Source organism: Manis pentadactyla, chromosome 11 (genome assembly GCF_030020395.1).
Source record: "Manis pentadactyla isolate mManPen7 chromosome 11, mManPen7.hap1, whole genome shotgun sequence".
Taxonomy (NCBI): Eukaryota; Metazoa; Chordata; class Mammalia; order Pholidota; family Manidae; genus Manis; species Manis pentadactyla.
Genome location: NC_080029.1, coordinates 15,233,348 through 15,251,327, shown reverse-complemented (window position 1 = coordinate 15,251,327; position 17,980 = coordinate 15,233,348). Strand labels below are relative to the sequence as shown.

The window sequence follows — 17,980 nt, the reverse complement described above, 5'->3', positions numbered from 1 at the left end:
ACCCAGAAGTGGATTTGCTGGATCATATAATTCTATTTAATTTTTTGAGAAACCACCATACTGTTTTCTATAGCAGCTGCATCATTTTACATCCCCCTCAAAAGAATGTGTGGGTTCCAATTTCTCTACATCCTCCCCAACACTTGTTATTTCTGGTGTTTTGACAGTGGCCACTCTAAAGGGTGTTGATGTATTGTCTTTTGAGGAAGAATTTCTAACTGTTAAAAATTATCCATAAATAAAAGAAATTTGGATTGTCTTTTTAAATTTAGGAACTTAGAATTGAGCCCAGGCTTTGCCACTAAATTGCCATGTGACAATTTAGTGACTTCTCTCGATGAATTAGTTGACTTCTCTGTATTAAATTTTGTCTGTATATAAAAATTCGGGTAGTACTAAAAGGCTTGCCAAGAGTTCAGTTCCAAAATTCTGAGATTCTCACTGCCCTTGGCTTGTTGATTACCAGTGATTTCATTAGAAATACTACTCCTGGCCCTTTTCTCCAGATAAATATTTTCTGTTTGTACCCTAATAATCTAACCGATAACTTGGTAGTTATATGTATCTGAAAAGCCATATTGACATGATATTATAAGATTATGATATATTTATCCTTTGACCAAATATTTCTGTTTTTAGAAGTGTTTACTAAGGAAATAATCAGACCAAAACATTTGAAATTCCTATTTTAAAATGTTCTGAAAATGACCATTTAAGACCATTTGAGTTCAAGTCAAGTAATGTGTACTTTAAAATAGCCGAAGAATATAGCCTGTCCTTGTCTTATTAGTAATCATATAAAAATCAAAGTGTAAGTTTTAAGTTTACTGTTTTTCTTAACTGCTATTTGAGTTTGTTATTTATAGTTTAATTGGGAGAGGATTTCTACATTAAAAAGTAAATATCAACCCAAGGGAGTACGTGCTAAATAGTGAGTAAAGGAGAGCGTAGATAGGTGAATGCCCCTTAGGTGCAATCTGGGAAAGATCTCAGCCAGCAGGACCCATCTCTTGTGTATCTTCTTAATGGAACAGAAAGGACTTAAGCTGAGCCAATAACCACCAGCTGCCATTCAGTGAGCACACTGTCTTGGTCCGGCCCTGTGCGTGGCACCCTGTATTCTCCCTGCTCTGTTCCCCAGGTAGGCTCTCATATCTCTGAAGGCATTTGGGGAGTCATATAATTTTATAGGAGGGATAAGGGCATTTCAGGCAAGAGTGTGAATCTTATCTTTTTAAAGACCAGTTTGACCATAGTACACAATTTATATGGGCAAGTCATTTGACTTTTCTTACCCTCCTTTCTTTTTTTTTGTAAGATGAAAGGTAAGTATATAATTTCTAAGGACCCTTCCAGATTTTTAATTTCTATGCTTTATATTTTTTTATTCTGTTTCATATTAGTAAGTTTTTAATAGCACAAGAAACTTGTTCACTATTTACAGGTTTTAAAAATTTGAATCATTTAAATTAAGATGGTTTTACCCAGTTGTCATTAGATCAGATATTCTTCTTAAGTAGGATAGCTTCTAAATTGGAAAATTTCACTAAATTTTCATACTGACATACTGATATATCATTCTTATATTCCTGAAAAATAGATATATAAAATAAGATTATTTTATTTAGGTTGTATAATAAAAACAGTATATGTATTAATCCTCTTACTGAACCAAACTCTTGGATTTAGAATCCAAATTCACTGATTTAACATAATCAGGCATTTTGCATAATTTCATTTAGCTCACTGGAATGTATTCCTTGATTAATTCAGCAAGTATTTATTGAGTATCTACTATATGCTAAATACTGTTCTAAGGGCTGGAGCTAAAGAGGTGAACAAAATGAAGAACATGCTTTTATAGAGCTTACATTCTAGTTGAAGGAGACAAACAATAATCAAATAAAAAGAAATCAGTAAATATTAAATATTTCAGATGGCAATAGAAAAAACTGAAGCAGTATAAGGGAGATTGGAAGTCCCTTGGAGAAGCATCACTGACAAGGCAGGCAGAGACGTGCAAGAATCAGGGAGAGGCAAATGGGCAAATGAGGGAAGAGCAATCATGACCGAGGAAATGGCAAGTACAAATGCCTTGAAATGGCATTGTGATCAGTGTATTCAGGGAATGGCAGGAAGAGCCATACATCTGGTGAAATAAGGCAGCTAAAGAGTGATAGATGAGGTCTTTGAGATGCGACAGAGAGATACAGAACGTGTAAGGCCATGGCCATTGCTAGCACTTTGGTTCATTCTGAATGAAATTGGAAGCCATTGGAGGGTGTTCAGTAGAGAAGTAACTAAGCCAGTTTAACTTTTGAAAGCATCTCTCTGGCTACTGAGTTGAGAATAGTCTAAGTGACAATGGTAGAAGCAGAGTGACTACTTAGGAGACAGGAATGCAGATGAATAATGGTGGTGACTTGGACCACAATGGCTGCAGTAGAGGGAGTGTGAAATGGCTGGATTCTGGAAACATTTCAAATAAGTGTCAAGAGTATTTACTGATGGATTAGATGTAGGTAGGGAATGAGAGAAAAAGAGGAGTACGTCAAGGATGACTGTAGCATATAGAGCCTGTCAACCAAAAGAACATAATTATAATTTGCTGAAGTGAGGAATATGATGGGAAGAGATCTGGGGTGGGACTAGGGGGAATGAATCAACGAGTTCAATCTTGGTCACATTCCAGTTGGAATATGAGTCTGGAGTTCAGGAGACATTTCCAGGGTGGAAATAAAAATTGGGGAGTCGACAGCATATATGTTGTATTTAAAGAATTGATCCTATTCTTTGTTTTTAGAATTCAGACTTAGCTAGTGCTTATTTATCCCATAGTATTTCTGCTTTCAGTCAATTGAGAAAGGAGCTTTTCTTTTTTGCCATGTAAATGGAGAAAATTGCAATGGCTAGAAGAATTGTAAAGGTTATGATCAAACTAAAGTGTAATTACTAATCATTATTCTTGTGTTATAGAGCTGATGTTCATTATAATCAATATAACTTAGAAATATTATATAGACATTAAAAAAAGAAATCTCTGGGTTAGAGTCATCTGTTTTTATAAGATACACCGTTCTGAAACTGATGTGATAATTTCAGTCTTTATAGAATCTAAAGTAGAATATCTCTACATAGCCTGTTGAATTATTTAAATAATTCCATATTCTAGCACATTAGAAAGGCTTTACTTTTTACAGCAGTTTTATTGACCAATAATTTACATACCATAAGATTCACTGATTTTTAAAGTTTAAAAATTGTGCAGATATCACTATAAACCAATTTTAGAACATTTTCATCATCCAGAAAAGTCCCTTGTGCCCATTTGCAGCTGCTCCCCATTCCGATCCCTGGACTCAGGCAACCACTAGCCTACTTTCTTTCTCTATAGATTTGCCTTTTCTGGACATTTCATGTAATTTAAATCACTATGTGGTTTTTTGCATTAGACTTTTTACTTAGCATAATGTTTTTTGAAACTCATCTATTTCATAGCCTGTATCATTATTTCATTCCTTTTAATTGCTAAATATTATTCTGTTGAATAGATAATTCCACACTTTGTTCATCAATGGATGGATATTTGTTTCTGTTTGGCTATTATGAATAGTGCTGCTATGAACATTAGTTCAGAAGTCTTCAGTGGACATAAATTTTCATTTCTCTTGGGTACTGGTCCAAGTCCAAGACCTGAGTTCTTAAGTATGCCCTTGCTGGGTTATATGGTAAAATTATATTTAACATTTTAAGAAATTGCCAAACTGTTTTCCAAAGTGCCTGTACTATTTTACATTCCTATGTCCAACATAATAGGATTTCAGTTATCCCATATCCTTGGTAGTACTTGTTACTGACTTTCTTTTTGATTATATAGCCATTTTAGTGGGTATGAAGTGGTATCTCATTGTGGCTTTAATTTGCATTTCCCTCATAACTGATGATGTATAGCATTTTTTTCATATGCTTATTGGCTATCTTGATCTTTGACAAGTATCTGTTCAGATCTTCTGTCCATTTTTTAATTGGGTTATTTGTCTTCTTATTAATGACTTGTATGTTATTTAAATATTTTGGATACAAGTCCTTTATTAGATACATGATTTGCAAGTATTTTTTCCTCCTCTGTGGCTAGCCTTTTTATTTCCTTAAGGGTGTTTCTTTTGAAAAGGTGTGAAAGTTTTGCATTTAGATTAAGTCTAACATCTTTTTTTTTTAATTGCTGTGTTTGGTGCTGTATCTGAGAAATCTTTGCTGTACCCAGAGTCCTAGAGAGTTACTCCTATGGTTTCTTCTAAGAGTTTTATACTTGAAACTCTTACATTTAGGTCTGTGATCCATTTAAAGTCGATTTTTATATATAGTGTGAGGAGACTTTTCTTACATGAATAGGTTGGACAGATTTGTTAATACAGAGTATTTAATAACATAGTGTCTGAAGACACAGTCATATTTTCTATTCAGTTGTTTTACTGTAAGTAATATAATCAATCTGAGAAAATTCTATTTCATTCACTCCACAAAGATCATCTGCTATAATTTAGTTATCACATTCATTAAGCAACTATTTGAGGAGAGAACAAGCTGAAAGTAATATTTCAGTCTACATTTTAAATAATACATTTACTTTAGCATGCTTATTACTTTTCTTAATAATTACAGTTGAAACTTTTAATCTGTATATAAATTACCTTAGTTTGTTTTTTAAGCTTATAGAAATTTTTATAAATTCTGATTCAAAGCAGAGTGATTTGAAACTTGGAAATTATCTTGTCCATTAAATTTGGATAAATTTCAATAAAAAAGTATATGTTTTTAATTTTATATGAATATGTGAGTCATTTTACTTGTAGCCAACCTTAAATATTTAACATTTGACCAGCTTTCATGTCATCATTTTCAGTCTTTATACAATAAGTCTTTGATAATAGGCCAGTACCTGACTTAAAGCATACTAAAGTGTGAAATCAATTTTCATTTATATTTTAAACAAATAGCAGTTAAAAGAAATAAAGTCAGTTATCCTGATAGAAAATAACATTTTAAATTTAATGCTATCTTATAAAAGTCACATAAAACAAATTCTTATGCTATGTGATGGTATTGACAATATTTTCGGGGACAGTCTCTGAACTAATTCAGACTGCATTTGGTGATTACAGAGTAACCATGGTCAAGCATTTATTTCTAACACTGATATCTCTATGAGTATCTTCTAGGAATTACTTTCTTGAGCCCTTAAGCTTAGCCAGGTTGTCACATCTTGTTATGGTCTTTAAATAGTCAATCCATTTTAAGTTTCTGTAAATTAAATATTTGTTAACTTCTCTTTATGCAGAAATGTATATGAATTTTTTTTGACTTACCAATAGTTTGAACATTTTTAGCAAGGAAAAAACTATGCTATGAGTATTGATTTTTCTATTTTGTTCTATATTATAAAAGATTTGTTTGCCCCTTCAGATGCAGACCAACAACGAAGAGAGAAACTCAAAAAGGAATTAGCACAATGTGAAAAGGAGTTGAAATTAAATAAAACTGCAGTGCCATCCAATTCTAAAAATAATCCCAAGTCATTACTTCACACTCTACAAAAGGTAAGATAGTATTTTTATCTGTTAAAAGCAGATGTGTCTAAGGTATTTCATTAGTGGTACAGCCTAACTTTGTAGTAACATGGCTACTATAAATCAGCAGTAAACTTTTCCTGTGAAGAGCCAGATAGTAAATAAATCGGCCTTTTCAGTCACACAATCTTGTCATAGCCCTTGTGCCATTGGAAAGCAGCCTTAGAAATACTTAAACGAATGGGCATGAGATCGGATAATCTAAAACCTTTTCCTTCAATAGCCCATACTCTCAGGCTGCTCTTTTACTCATGTGCTCTTACCTCAGGGCCTTCAGTGCCTTCGTTCTGCACCCTGTACACCCCCACACGGTTATTCACCACTTACTCACATCACTGGTACAGTACTTACTAAGAGCTATGAAGATTAACTGAACACATGGATGTGGTCTATATTTCTAAATAGACCTATGAAACACTTTTCAAGCAGTATAAAACAATAAACATCAAGAGCTTTCAGTTTCTTTTATAACATGTTGAAACGTTTTTGTAAAACAAATGTTAACCAAATTTTTCAATAATTTGTAGCCATCCTATTCTGCAATTAAATTGATTCCTCAACTGTTTCAAAAACTGACAACTGGAAAAATCTTTGTATTCTATTTCTTCTGATATTAACCCTGAAAAAGATTTAGTATGCAATTGGTCCATGATTATAAAATTGGATAGATGCTCTTAACATATAAACATTATGAATGTATAAATTATATAATGATTATAATTTTCCACAAATTCCTGAATCACATAAACAGTTTACAAAAAAACTGCATTGAACTGGAAGGATGACATAAGAAAGTGGTCAAATTACCACCAGAATTTTTGTTCCTTTGACATATAGTTGAGGAACCCTTTTCTGATTTTAGACCTTTATACTAATCTACTATTCAAATTTTGGTAAATTTACCAGTGTGTTACATATTTTCTGGGACAATTATATCCATCCAAGCTTTTTATGTTCGTAGCAAAAGGAAACAATTATGTAATGTCAAAAAAGCAGTTCAGCATAGTTGATTCCATACTATCTTCTCCTGGTTTCCAAGGAAAGAAAAAGTAGGGCAAAGGAGGGATTATGAGACATAAAAATACAGAAAATTTCCATGCCTTCAGTCAGTTCAAAAGCAGTGTATCCAGCCAATTTCAGACAGATGGGAGTATGTTTCTGCCTTTAAAGACTTTCTTTGGTTTTTAATTTTATTAAATAACCATTACTGAGAAGAATTTTCTTACAGGCAATCTAATGCTTTATTTATGTCTGCTTGCTCTGATCCCCATATGTACTGTTCCTCTAAATGTAAATATAGTTCCTGTAATTATTACTTAATAGCCCTATAGGATTTTTTAGATAATATTGAGAAATTTCTTCCCAGAGAGACACTCTTCTGGTATACGAGCTGCAGTGTGGGTCTACTTTGGGAGCACTTTTTAAACTAACATACATATTGAAGTCATTAACCAATGAGTACTGTAATCAACTAAAATTTTATGCCAAAATAATTACTTGCTTTGAGTAATTTTGCCATTTATTTGGGATAGGGTTAAGGAAAGGAAATAGGTGACCTGATGTATATTAGGCAATAATCACAATATCCAGGTATCTGTCTTCCTTAGATAAATTAGTACATAGGTTAGCTGATAGCTCACTACCAGAAAAGAGTTAAAATCAGTTTAAAATACCTGGTAGCATAAAAAGTTTAAAATACACAATTTTCAAGTGCATCTTTAAAATAGATAATGTAATGGTAAAGAGCATAGGCCCAGCCTGGGTTCAAATCTGTAAGACCCTGCACCTCAGTTTCTTCATCTACAAAATAGAGGTAATAATTAAACCACCATCCAGAAGCCAATGTGAGGATTAAATGAGTAGTATGTGTAAATTAATTAGCATGCTACCTGGCACATAAGACTACACATATTAGTAGCAATGATAGAAGTTCTTCTTTTATCTGCTCAATGGCAAGAACAGTACCTTACACATAGGAAGCACTTGGCTTCTCCCTCCTCAGCTTGTTCATCTTCCTCCTGGTTTCTCCCTGTGAGCTTACAGAACAGATGTAATGGCTAAATCCTAGCCATTTGCACCTCAGCTTCTGTAACTCCCCCCCACCTAAAGAAGTGCCTCAGAGTTCTGTAAGGAATACACACATGTCCATAAAGTCTGAAATCATAGACAAGGCTTCTCAGGAATCTAATATGTAAAAAATAAAATACTTATGTTTTTAGACTTTACAGATGCCCTGTAGAAATGGTTTTTCCAGTTAAAGTAATGGAGCAGTCCCTCCAGCACAGAGAATACAGTCAGCGATTCTGTAACATCTTTCTGTGTTAATAGATAATGACCACACTAGAGGGGGTGAGGATTTAATAACATAGGTAACTGTTGAACCACTGTGTTGTATATTTGAAACCCATATAAGGTTGTATATCAATGACACTTAAGTTAAAAAAAAAAAAGAGACGGAGCAATCCAAAAACACCTTCCCTTTCAAAGCTTTCCCTACTCCTAAGGAAAAGTTCCTTTCATTTCGTCAAAGCCTTGAAGGCGAAGGGGAACGGCTGTCACTGAGAACTGCCGTAATGACAAGACGGGGGCTGGGGGGAGGATGCTGCCACCAGGGGTGGCTGAGAAGGGGATTAGTGCTCACTATGGGTTTGGAAACTTTCAGGTAAAACTGAGATCTGCCAGTAGACCTCAGGACATAAGTTCAAGGCCAAAAAAAAGATGTATGTTATTAATTGTTTTTTTTTTAGTTTTAGAAAGAAAAATTATTGCTATTATTTATATTTAGAATTTCATTTGTATATATTAATAATTCAAAACGAATAGAACTTTGTATAAATGCTAACACCCTCAGGAACAAGTTAATTTTGTAGACTCCTGAGGCAACCATTTCTGAATGTATAACCTGCAGATCCCCAATTATAAGAATCTGTCAATGTAATTGATGATATCAAACCAAATGTCTTCAGCCTTCAGGAGAACCACAACATGAAGATGGTATGTTAATTGAAGAAGCAAATGGATTTCTGTCCTTTACAAGGTCACCAGTAACTTCTTCAGAGAGACTACACCTAAGTCTGCCTAATTCCAAGAAAGTCCTCCCAAATGGCACTGAGAAAAACTCCAGTTCCTCCCTGTCCAACGTGAATCACACGGCCTCCAGGCCCAGAAAACTGTGCTCTAGAGCCTCCTTTAGCAGGCGACCCAGGAGCCCATTGCCAAATTCCCACCGGTTTCAGTTAGTTATTTCCAAAGCGCCCAGTGGGGACCTTTTGGATAAACATTCTGAACTCTTTTCTAACAGACATTTGCCATTCACTCCACGCACTTTAAAAACAGAAGCAAAGTCTTTCCTGTCACAATATCGATACTATACACCTGCCAAGAAAAAAAAGGATATTTCAGATCAGCGGATAGAAGCCGAAACCCAGACAGAGTTAAGCAGGTATGGCACATGAACAGCTAACTGTAAACACTTCAGGATGTTGCAGAAATTAAATAAATATCCTGTATTTTATATCATGTACCTTATGTTCCACACTTAAAATGCGGTACTGCCCTTTGAGTGGAATGAGGTCAATGTGACTTTTCCATTTACGTGTATCACTAGAACTATCAGAGTAATTGTGGAAAAAATAAAAAGCTAGTAAACTTATAAAGCTCCTTATAAACATGAATGTTACATATTTTAATGTATTATTTCAAACAAGGTACTAGAACTTGTGTATATTTTTAAATATACTTTGAGAGAGTCCTTAAAATGTCATCAAACAGCATTTATGTAAATATGACTGTTGATTCATGTTTAAATGGCAAAATAATGGGCTATAGAGGGAAAAAAAAACAACTGTTTATCTAACAATTCTTGTGCTGTGTTCCTTGCAAATACTGAACCCCAGTCGTATATGGCAGCAACTCCCCAGGAATAATTAAGACAACTGGGATAATTTCTGGAAATTAAGTGTAACTTGCCTCATTAATGTTTTCATGTATGACAGTGCCTGGAACATAATGAATATTCAGTAAAAGTTTGCCAAATGATTGAAGAAACAAATCTTGTAAAGTATTAAGTGGTACCTGATTTGTGATTGTTTTTCCTAGTGTTATATAAACAAATACTTATCTGGTACTAGGTTTTAGTTATTTTAGAATGTGAAAAAAAGCAATGTAAGTCTAATATTCTCTTCTCTGGATAGAGGTAAGAGGTACAGTAATATCAGTTGAGTCTGTATACATTTAATTAAAGAATTAAGGAATTGAATCTCTGATAGAACTTATTACCAAATGAGGGAGAAATAAGGAGAGCAATTGTATCATATCCTTTTCTGATTATGACAGCTTTTAAAGATCCTAGTTCCTATCTCCCTAGCCCCATTCTGTCCGATTGTAATCTAGCTGCTCTTCAGAAAAAGGAAAAGAAGCATATGTAGTCCAAACCCAATCAATTTCCTGATTATATAATTATAAATTACACTTTTTATAAGAATAGATGGGTTTTATCTCTTATGTTTGAGTTTATTTTTTAGACAATAAAGCTCATTACTACAGTGTTTATATTTTGAAGGCTTAACAACTATTTTAAAACATTACAGCTTTAAATCTGATTTTGAGGCAGTTGAGACTAAGAACTTCACAGATTCAGACGTGAACATAAAGCAGGTAATAATAATGAGATCTCTTTGTGTTCCACTGTTTTAACCTAATAGAATATGTAGAGCTACTTGGACTGTGCAGAGTAATCTCCTGGTGGCACTTCTCGCATATGATATAGCCGTTCTATGGAAGGATTGCTTATTTACAAATGGTTATAGCTCTCTGTGACTGGCCAGATGGATCCTGCCAATCTGGGAAATCATTTGTTGTTTGCATCTTTTCTAGGTGTTAGGTTGGCTGACTGATAGATGGGTGGATGAATAAAATACCTTAAATGTTGATTTCAAAGATGCAAACTTGGATCACGAAAGGAGCCAGCAAAGTTGTGCAGAAGTTACTTTAGTTTCTATGCCTGTATATTTCTAATTGCCACTTGTATTATTGGAAATATACATTTTATAAGACTAGATAGATATGTTTATTTTTACTTTTTCTAGACCCATAAAGCTCTTTTTTACAGTGTTTATATTTTGAATGCTTAGCAATCATTTCTTCTAAAATATTACAGCTTTTAGTTTGATTTTGAGATAAACTGATTATTCCCCAAATAAAAATATTAATTTAAATTTAAATTTGTTATAAAAATGGTTTGTCTATTAAATGTTACATATAGATTCAGGGATATAAGGATAAAATATAATCACACTTAACTTTCCTCTTCCCTTCTGAAAATGGGTAGAGGATTGTTGGTTTCCATCTCAGCCATTAATAGCTGTTTGGCATAGCACCTTGCTGCTTCAGGCCCAAGGACAAATAATTTAGCCTCTTCCAGCTTAGTTTCCATATCTAGAAAAACTGAACTTAATGTGCAGGATCATTGAAAGGAAGAAATGATGTGGGTAAGATGCCTAGCCTAACAAGAACTTACTAAACAATGGCTATGACCAGCTGAGATTTAGGAAGAGAGTTAGTTCTGTAGGTTATAAATAAATGAAAGCAGAAGTCTATTTTTATGACATTGTGCTCCAAATATTTATCCATTACCCATAAGAAAATGGTTGTCTCCTTATCCCATAATCAGTACCACCAGCAGTATACTTGAGGAAGCTAATAGAGTATTAACCGCACTAGACCAACATTTTAACAGTACTTTTAAAAATGTAAAGCAGTATACATAAATCAGCATTTACAGATTCAATCTAACAATGCAAGTAAAGGCTTGGCATAGTGTGTGGCCCATCGTAAGGATTCTATAAAAGTAAACTGCCATTAGTTTTGCCTGCTTATTATTAATAATACTGCCAGAGTTACCACTCGATCCACATAATCTGTATGTTGGCATTTGAAACAGGTGGGCTATTTGAATTTCTGAATGATGGGATATTTTTTCTTAAGTTTACTTGCAGATTTGCTTCATTTTCTCTTTATATGTTTATTTGTGGTAATTCCATAATGTTATTGAAAATATCCCTTATTAAAATACAAGAAATAAGGTTTTTTTAACCTCACTTTAAAGAAATTTGAGAGAGAAGTCTTGTTTGGATGGAAAATGTATTCTCCAACATCCTTTGTTGTAATGTATCAATCACTTTTATCTATAAGATAGGTAAAAATCTCTAATCTGATTATCTTTCCTCAACTTTTTTTGAAGTTTGTTGTTTTGCTTTATTTCTTTCATAATTTATTTTTGAAATGAAGGTTTCTTCTTCTCATTGCATCCCCAGGCATCTAATTGTGTGACATACGGCACTGAAGGAAAAATCATCCCTTTACCTGTACAAGGGCCTGGTTTACCATGGGATGAGATTAAAGACGGTGCTGTTCAGTGCTCCTCATCAAGGTAGACAGCTTATTACAGGAGAATCATTTCAACTGTCTTCCTCCATCTGCTTCCCTGCATAAGACACAGTACTTGGAACATAAGTAATGCTGTAACGGCATGCACTCTGATCTCTGCTGGTGTCATACGATTCAGAGGCAGTGTTAGTTTTACTAAGGGAAGTTTACAAAGGAGGTACTCAGTAACACTTTAAATGAATTCATCTTGTTAATTCATTAGTAATAAAGGAAAAAGGGACACTGGCTTGTATTCATGTGAAAAAGGACTTTCCTCAAGACATGCCCTGGCCGTGATGCTAATCACATGGCACAAACAGCACTGAAGACTTGTAATCTGTGATTTTGAATATTCACTATATGCCAGTGCTTTATCTGTCCATGCTATGTATTGGCACTATTTTTCAAAGCTTATCATCTTTAGTGATTATGGAATGTGGCAGCTAAATAAAAATGATAAGTTAGCAGATAGCATAAAACCTAAAAAATGCCTGTGATAATTTCTGCTGTCAAAAGCCTTTCCAGTGTTAGAGATTAGATATGAGATGAAGGATGTGGAACTGTAAAAAGGGTTAGAGATTAAAAAGAGGGCAAGAATGAGACAGACAGCAGACAGAAGGCACGCACACGCGATTCCTCAGGGCCCATGGCCTCTCTCAGGCCTTTCCTAGGGAGGGCTGTGGGGGATCATTGCTATTCATAACTTAAGATCTGTAAGCTACTCATGAGCCAGTGTGCAATAAAGATAAAGACCTAAAAAAATATGTATTTCTTTATTACATATTCCCAATCTTTTTTATGTTCAAATATTTTAATTTTCTTTTTCCAGGACAGTATGTCAGTATTCCCTACAGCCGCCTTCAGGAAGAAAAATCCACTCTAAGATCTTTCTGACCTCTTCATTTTGCTTACTGGAAATCCAGAATTAAGAATCATATGAACCGTATTAAAGAAGTCAGAATTGAACACTAATCTCTCTTACAACAAGCTTTGGGGTTCAATCATGTAATACAAGCTAAATTTGAGAAAATGACCAGAATTTTCTGAAATAATTATCCATCACTTCATCTTTAAATCCACAGGAAATGTGTCCTTAGATTAATAAAACCTGCTATTTTTTTATATTAGCAGCCATAATTCATGTTTATTTTCATAAGTAAAAATAATAAAGAATAAAGGGAAGAGTTTTGGAGAAATGCAGACTTTTGATAGCTCAGGATGCACTCCCTGGAATTTCTAACCTCACCAGTTCTTTGCAGATACTATACTTTTAGGTTTTAATGTTGTTTTAATTAAGCTGCATTTTTCAGGGGAAATAATCTTTCTGTGTAGCTTTGTTTATTCTCAACTTGCAGCTTAAATATTAGAGCCTGTGAATCAGTTTGAAAGTAAAACTCTTTATTCATTTTAATTTATTTGAATTGCATATTAACTATTCTTATATTTATTTATTCAGCAATGAATTACTTCTACTTACATTTTTCTGCCAATTCACTAATTTCTGCTAATTAAAATCAAACTTTAAATAGTATCCTAATGTTTTTGAAATAACTACTAAAATACAGTTAGCTCATAAACTAATATAATGAAGAGTGTCCATGTAGTTAAAAATTGTCACTATATTTATGTACACAGATTTTCTTATTAGAGTGTTTTCCTCCTCTCCAAACATTTTGAGAAAAATAATTTTTTTTTGCTCAGTCGATCTCCCAACCTTAAAACAAGATACTCTCCTAGAAGCAGAACAGGATTTTATAGCTGAAATTCCTGCTTCTTTGGACAGCTTTCCTCTTTCCCCGCCTTCAAGTGCTGTGCGGAGAAAGGCTCACACCTCTGCTGCTGGCCTGGCCAGGGGCCCAGGACACGAACCTGTGGGAAGCCCACGCCCCCAGGGGCCACATGTGGTAGCCTTCTTGCCCTTGGTGACTCTCTGCTTTGTTTTGTTTTGTTTAATCCCAGCTTATTTTTTACTGCTGAATGAATGTTGCAGACATCTATGAAATTTTACTCTATTAGGGAATATTTTCTCATCTTTAATAAGTATTTATCTTTGCATAATTTCAGAAAGTAGACATATTTGTTTCATAACATTACTCTTAACAATGTAAGATGGAAGTGCATTTGTAATAGTAGTTAAGTACTCTTGTTTATTTCTATAGCCTAAACAGTAAGTCAGCAATAATTTTTATGCTTTTCCTTCACAGAGAAGAACTGCTGTATCTGAATTTCATTGAAGATATAACAGATGAAATTTTGAAACTTGGTTTATTTTCAAACAGGTTCGATGTTTTAAATTATATAATGATGTTGAACAGTACATTACATACTCTTCATTATGGTGTTAATTTTTTAAAGTTATTTCCACATATTAGGAAATTAAAACTTATATTGCTTTCTTAGGGAGCATATTATTATAATTGATAGCAAATTGTAAGGACTTTTTAATGTATATTCTAAGGCAAATTCACAGTTTGGGGGAATTATAGAAAAAAAGGGATTTTCCTATTTAAATAATATTATCTCTGTTAGATACAGAGAAGAGACTGGTGGTTGCCAGAGGTGGGGGGGGGTTGAGGGTGGACAAAATGGGTGAAGGTGTTATGAAAAGGTACAAACTTCCAGCTATAAAATAAATAGGTCATGGGGCTATAATGTACATCATGGTGACTTTAGTCAATAATACTGTATTGCATTGCATATTTGAAAGTTAATAAGAGACATTATCATCCATGTAAAAATCCAGAGTATACCAAAAGAAATATACACACATACACACACAAACACACATATACACTATTATATGTTTTAGTTACAATAGACAAGTAAACTAAATTTTTGCTTCTGATTTGCAAAGATCCACCATCTCATTTTATTACTTGAAGCCTTCAGGAAAACCAAAGGCAAACATTTTTGTTACAGATGTTACCAGTGAGGATAAAGTAGAAGCTAGGTTTGCACACTGGGGGTGAAATACAAAGTTTGCAAAACCAGATTAGGTATTGCATATCTTAAGGAAACTATGTTGTCCTGAATTAGCTTGAACAGTTTGACGATCACTGGGCACTGAGCCCCACTTTACATTATGTATCATAGGATCCCATTAGGTATACTACATGCCTTTTCATCTCATAATAATATGTCAAGTACAGACATTCCTAATGAATTATTTCTATTTCTATGTGGGGTTTTTTTTTTCTCAGTTAAAGCAAACATTTTTTTTTGGTATAAAAAGACACCAGAAAGACCAAAGTTTTTTGACAATAATTCTATTTACCTCTTTCATTTAAAAAAGGTTTAAAATGCTTGCATAATAGGTATCGGGTTTAAGATTTGAAAGATGAAAAAATTCTTTTGACCTGTTCAACAACAAAATGTGAATATACTTAACACTGCTGAACTTAAAAATGGTTAAGATGGTAAATTTTACATGATGTGTTTTTTTACCATACAATAAAAACTGTAAAACTCCAAACTGTAAATCAAAAATAAAGCAAAGGTTACAAGCAAAAACAAAAGCAGAAATTTTTGCATAAAACATAGGTATTTATGCTTTTGAAAAACTTACCTTTTTTCTTAGATTATAGGCCTGCTTATTGCAAAATTTTTCATAATAGCACCAAAAAATTTAATCAGTCTACATGTTGAATAGTGAAGGTTTGGTTAAATTAATTGTAGAATATTTAAAAGAGTAAGTTCTGCTCAGATATTTTTTAAAATGTGGTGAAAGTGAGTTTATTGATACAGAGAGATGTTCAAAATATATAGTAGATTAAAAAAACAAAATAGGTACCCAAACAGTATGTATTATTTAATTCCAGTTTTGATAAGAAGTACATATGCATAGAAAAATGTCTAGGAGTGAGTAGTCCAAAACATCAACAGTAGTTGTAAAATATAGGGCACAGATTTCTTGGGCTATTTAAAAATTGCTAAATAATTCAGGACTACTAAATCTAAGGTTGGCTTTACTGATAATAAGAAATGGTAACAAGTGAGTTGTTTTTCAAGAAACCTATTGATATATTCATGTGATAGCAAGACAAGCATGATCTAGTTGAAAGAATAAATTCCCTGCAGCCAGACATATTTTCTTAGAGATGTCATTTTTCTCATCTTTATAAAATAGTTTTTAACAATACCTTTCCCTCCCAATATTGGTCACAATTAGAACAAATGGTTATTATGTGTCAAGCACAAATGTGTACCACTTAGTGGTGCTTAGTAAGTGCTAACTTTAGGTTATTACATAGATTTACCATCAGTGGAATGTTTTCCATAATCTAGGAATCATTGTAAAATAACTCTAAGAGTTATTTTCTTTAGGGTTTGGTTTTGGGGGTGGTGTGTATGTGAAAGGAGGGAAAGGAGAGGTTTTTGGTATTTGTATATAATGTGTGAGAAAAAAAGAGAAAGCTTCCTGGGGTATGTGAGACAGAGGGAATTTTTGGACCTGATTTAAAATATTTTATTCGCAGAAGTATAAGTAGCATGCAATCTTTCAGAAATATTGGCATCCATCACATAGAAGCCATCCTATCTTCCAAACTGGAGAACTTAACAGAATGGAGAAGGATTCATGTTTGTTTAGCTTTGGAAAGAAAAGGAGTAATCTAAAAAATGTTTTCCAACCTTTATAGTTTAGTCATTGCATGGCTATTTTATATCAGTTGTTTTTCTGATTTTTGAGACTAACATTTTTACTTGTCATTTGTAGGTTTTTAGAACGACTGTTTGAGCGACACATAAAACAAAATAAACATCTTTTGGAGGAGGTTTGTCTTTCTTTAGAACTTCATTAGAAAAATGCTGATATATAAAGAACTTTGAAGTTTTTCCATACCCACAAAGAATGCATTAAAAGCAAACATGTTTTTCCCTTACACTTTTTTTGTGTTGGGTGGGGGTGGGGTGGAAGGAGAATTCATCCTGCTGAGATTAGCAGTAGTGCAGACAAAAGTAATACAATTTGACTAGCTTAATGTGATTATTCTTGTTTTTTTCTTAATTCTAGGAAAAAATGCACCACCTGCTGCATATCCTGAAGGTGAATTTAGGCTGCACAGCCACAGAAAACTTGGGGAAGCTGGATGGTGTTGATATGTTGAATTTACATGATTTTGAAAAGATTGAGAATTCGGAAGAATATAAAAATGAAAAAGATACAACAGTTCAACAGGAACGGCAAGAATACCAAAAAGCTTTGGATATGTTATTGTCTATACCAAAGGATGAAGAAGAGATATTCTCTTCGCCAGATGAATTTTCCCTGCCCATCTATAAGTCAAAGTATCGAGAAGGGGTTGTAGATCAGCAGGTGAATGATGAAACAGATCTTGGACCTTCAGTTTGGGATGAAAAAAATCCAGGTATTTCAGACAGCCCAACAGGCCAGGAAACCTCTGTGACTGTCATTGAAGGTGACAGTGACACAGAAAAGGCCGAGAGTTTAGATGAATTGTGCTGTGATGGCCCAGCACTCTCCCAGTCTGTTCAGCTCTGTGGTGTCAAAGGTGACAATAGTCATGACATGCAAGAACCAACTCTTAAAGTCATGGAAATGAGCATTGAGGACTGCCCTGTGGATGTCTGATCTTAATAAATGTCCTAAATGGCCAGTAGTTGAATATTCTTTAAATATATATATATATATGTAAGGATTTCTATATTCATTTCCTTGCTGAATAATAAATTACTATAAATTTAGTAGCTTAAGACAACACACATGTATTATTTGTCCCACAGTTTCTGTGGATCAAAAGTCTAAGCACAGCTAAGATGGATCCTCTGCTCTTGGTCTCGCTACAATCCTGGTGTCAGTTGGGGCTATGGTGTGATCTGGAGGTTTGACTAAGGGGACAATCTTCCAATCTCTTTCCAGGCTGTTGGCAGAACTCTTCTTGTAGCCCGAGATCTGAGTGCATTTGTCC

General features: G+C 33.9%; 1 protein-coding gene across 8 annotated transcripts in view; it reads left to right on the top strand.

Annotated features, from left to right (window-relative positions):
- Nucleotides 1-17,752, top strand: part of SPATA7 (spermatogenesis associated 7) — a 30,269-nt gene extending 12,517 nt beyond the window's left edge. For 3 of the 8 annotated variants that reach the window (XM_036882477.2, XM_036882475.2, XM_057488238.1), the window contains 7 exons: nt 5,464-5,597; nt 8,594-9,069; nt 10,217-10,283; nt 11,942-12,057; nt 14,258-14,332; nt 16,768-16,825; nt 17,065-17,750. In XM_036882477.2, coding sequence (XP_036738372.2) covers nt 5,464-5,597; nt 8,594-9,069; nt 10,217-10,283; nt 11,942-12,057; nt 14,258-14,332; nt 16,768-16,825; nt 17,065-17,643 — 1,505 coding nt within the window. In that variant the 3' untranslated portion in view covers nt 17,644-17,750. Of the gene's footprint in view, nt 1-5,463; nt 5,598-8,593; nt 9,070-10,216; nt 10,284-11,941; nt 12,058-14,257; nt 14,333-16,767; nt 16,826-17,064 lie in introns of all 8 variants that reach the window. The other 5 variants (XM_036882470.2, XM_057488239.1, XM_036882474.2 and 2 more) reach the window with 3 other exon arrangements.
- Nucleotides 17,753-17,980: the final 228 nt, after the last annotated feature.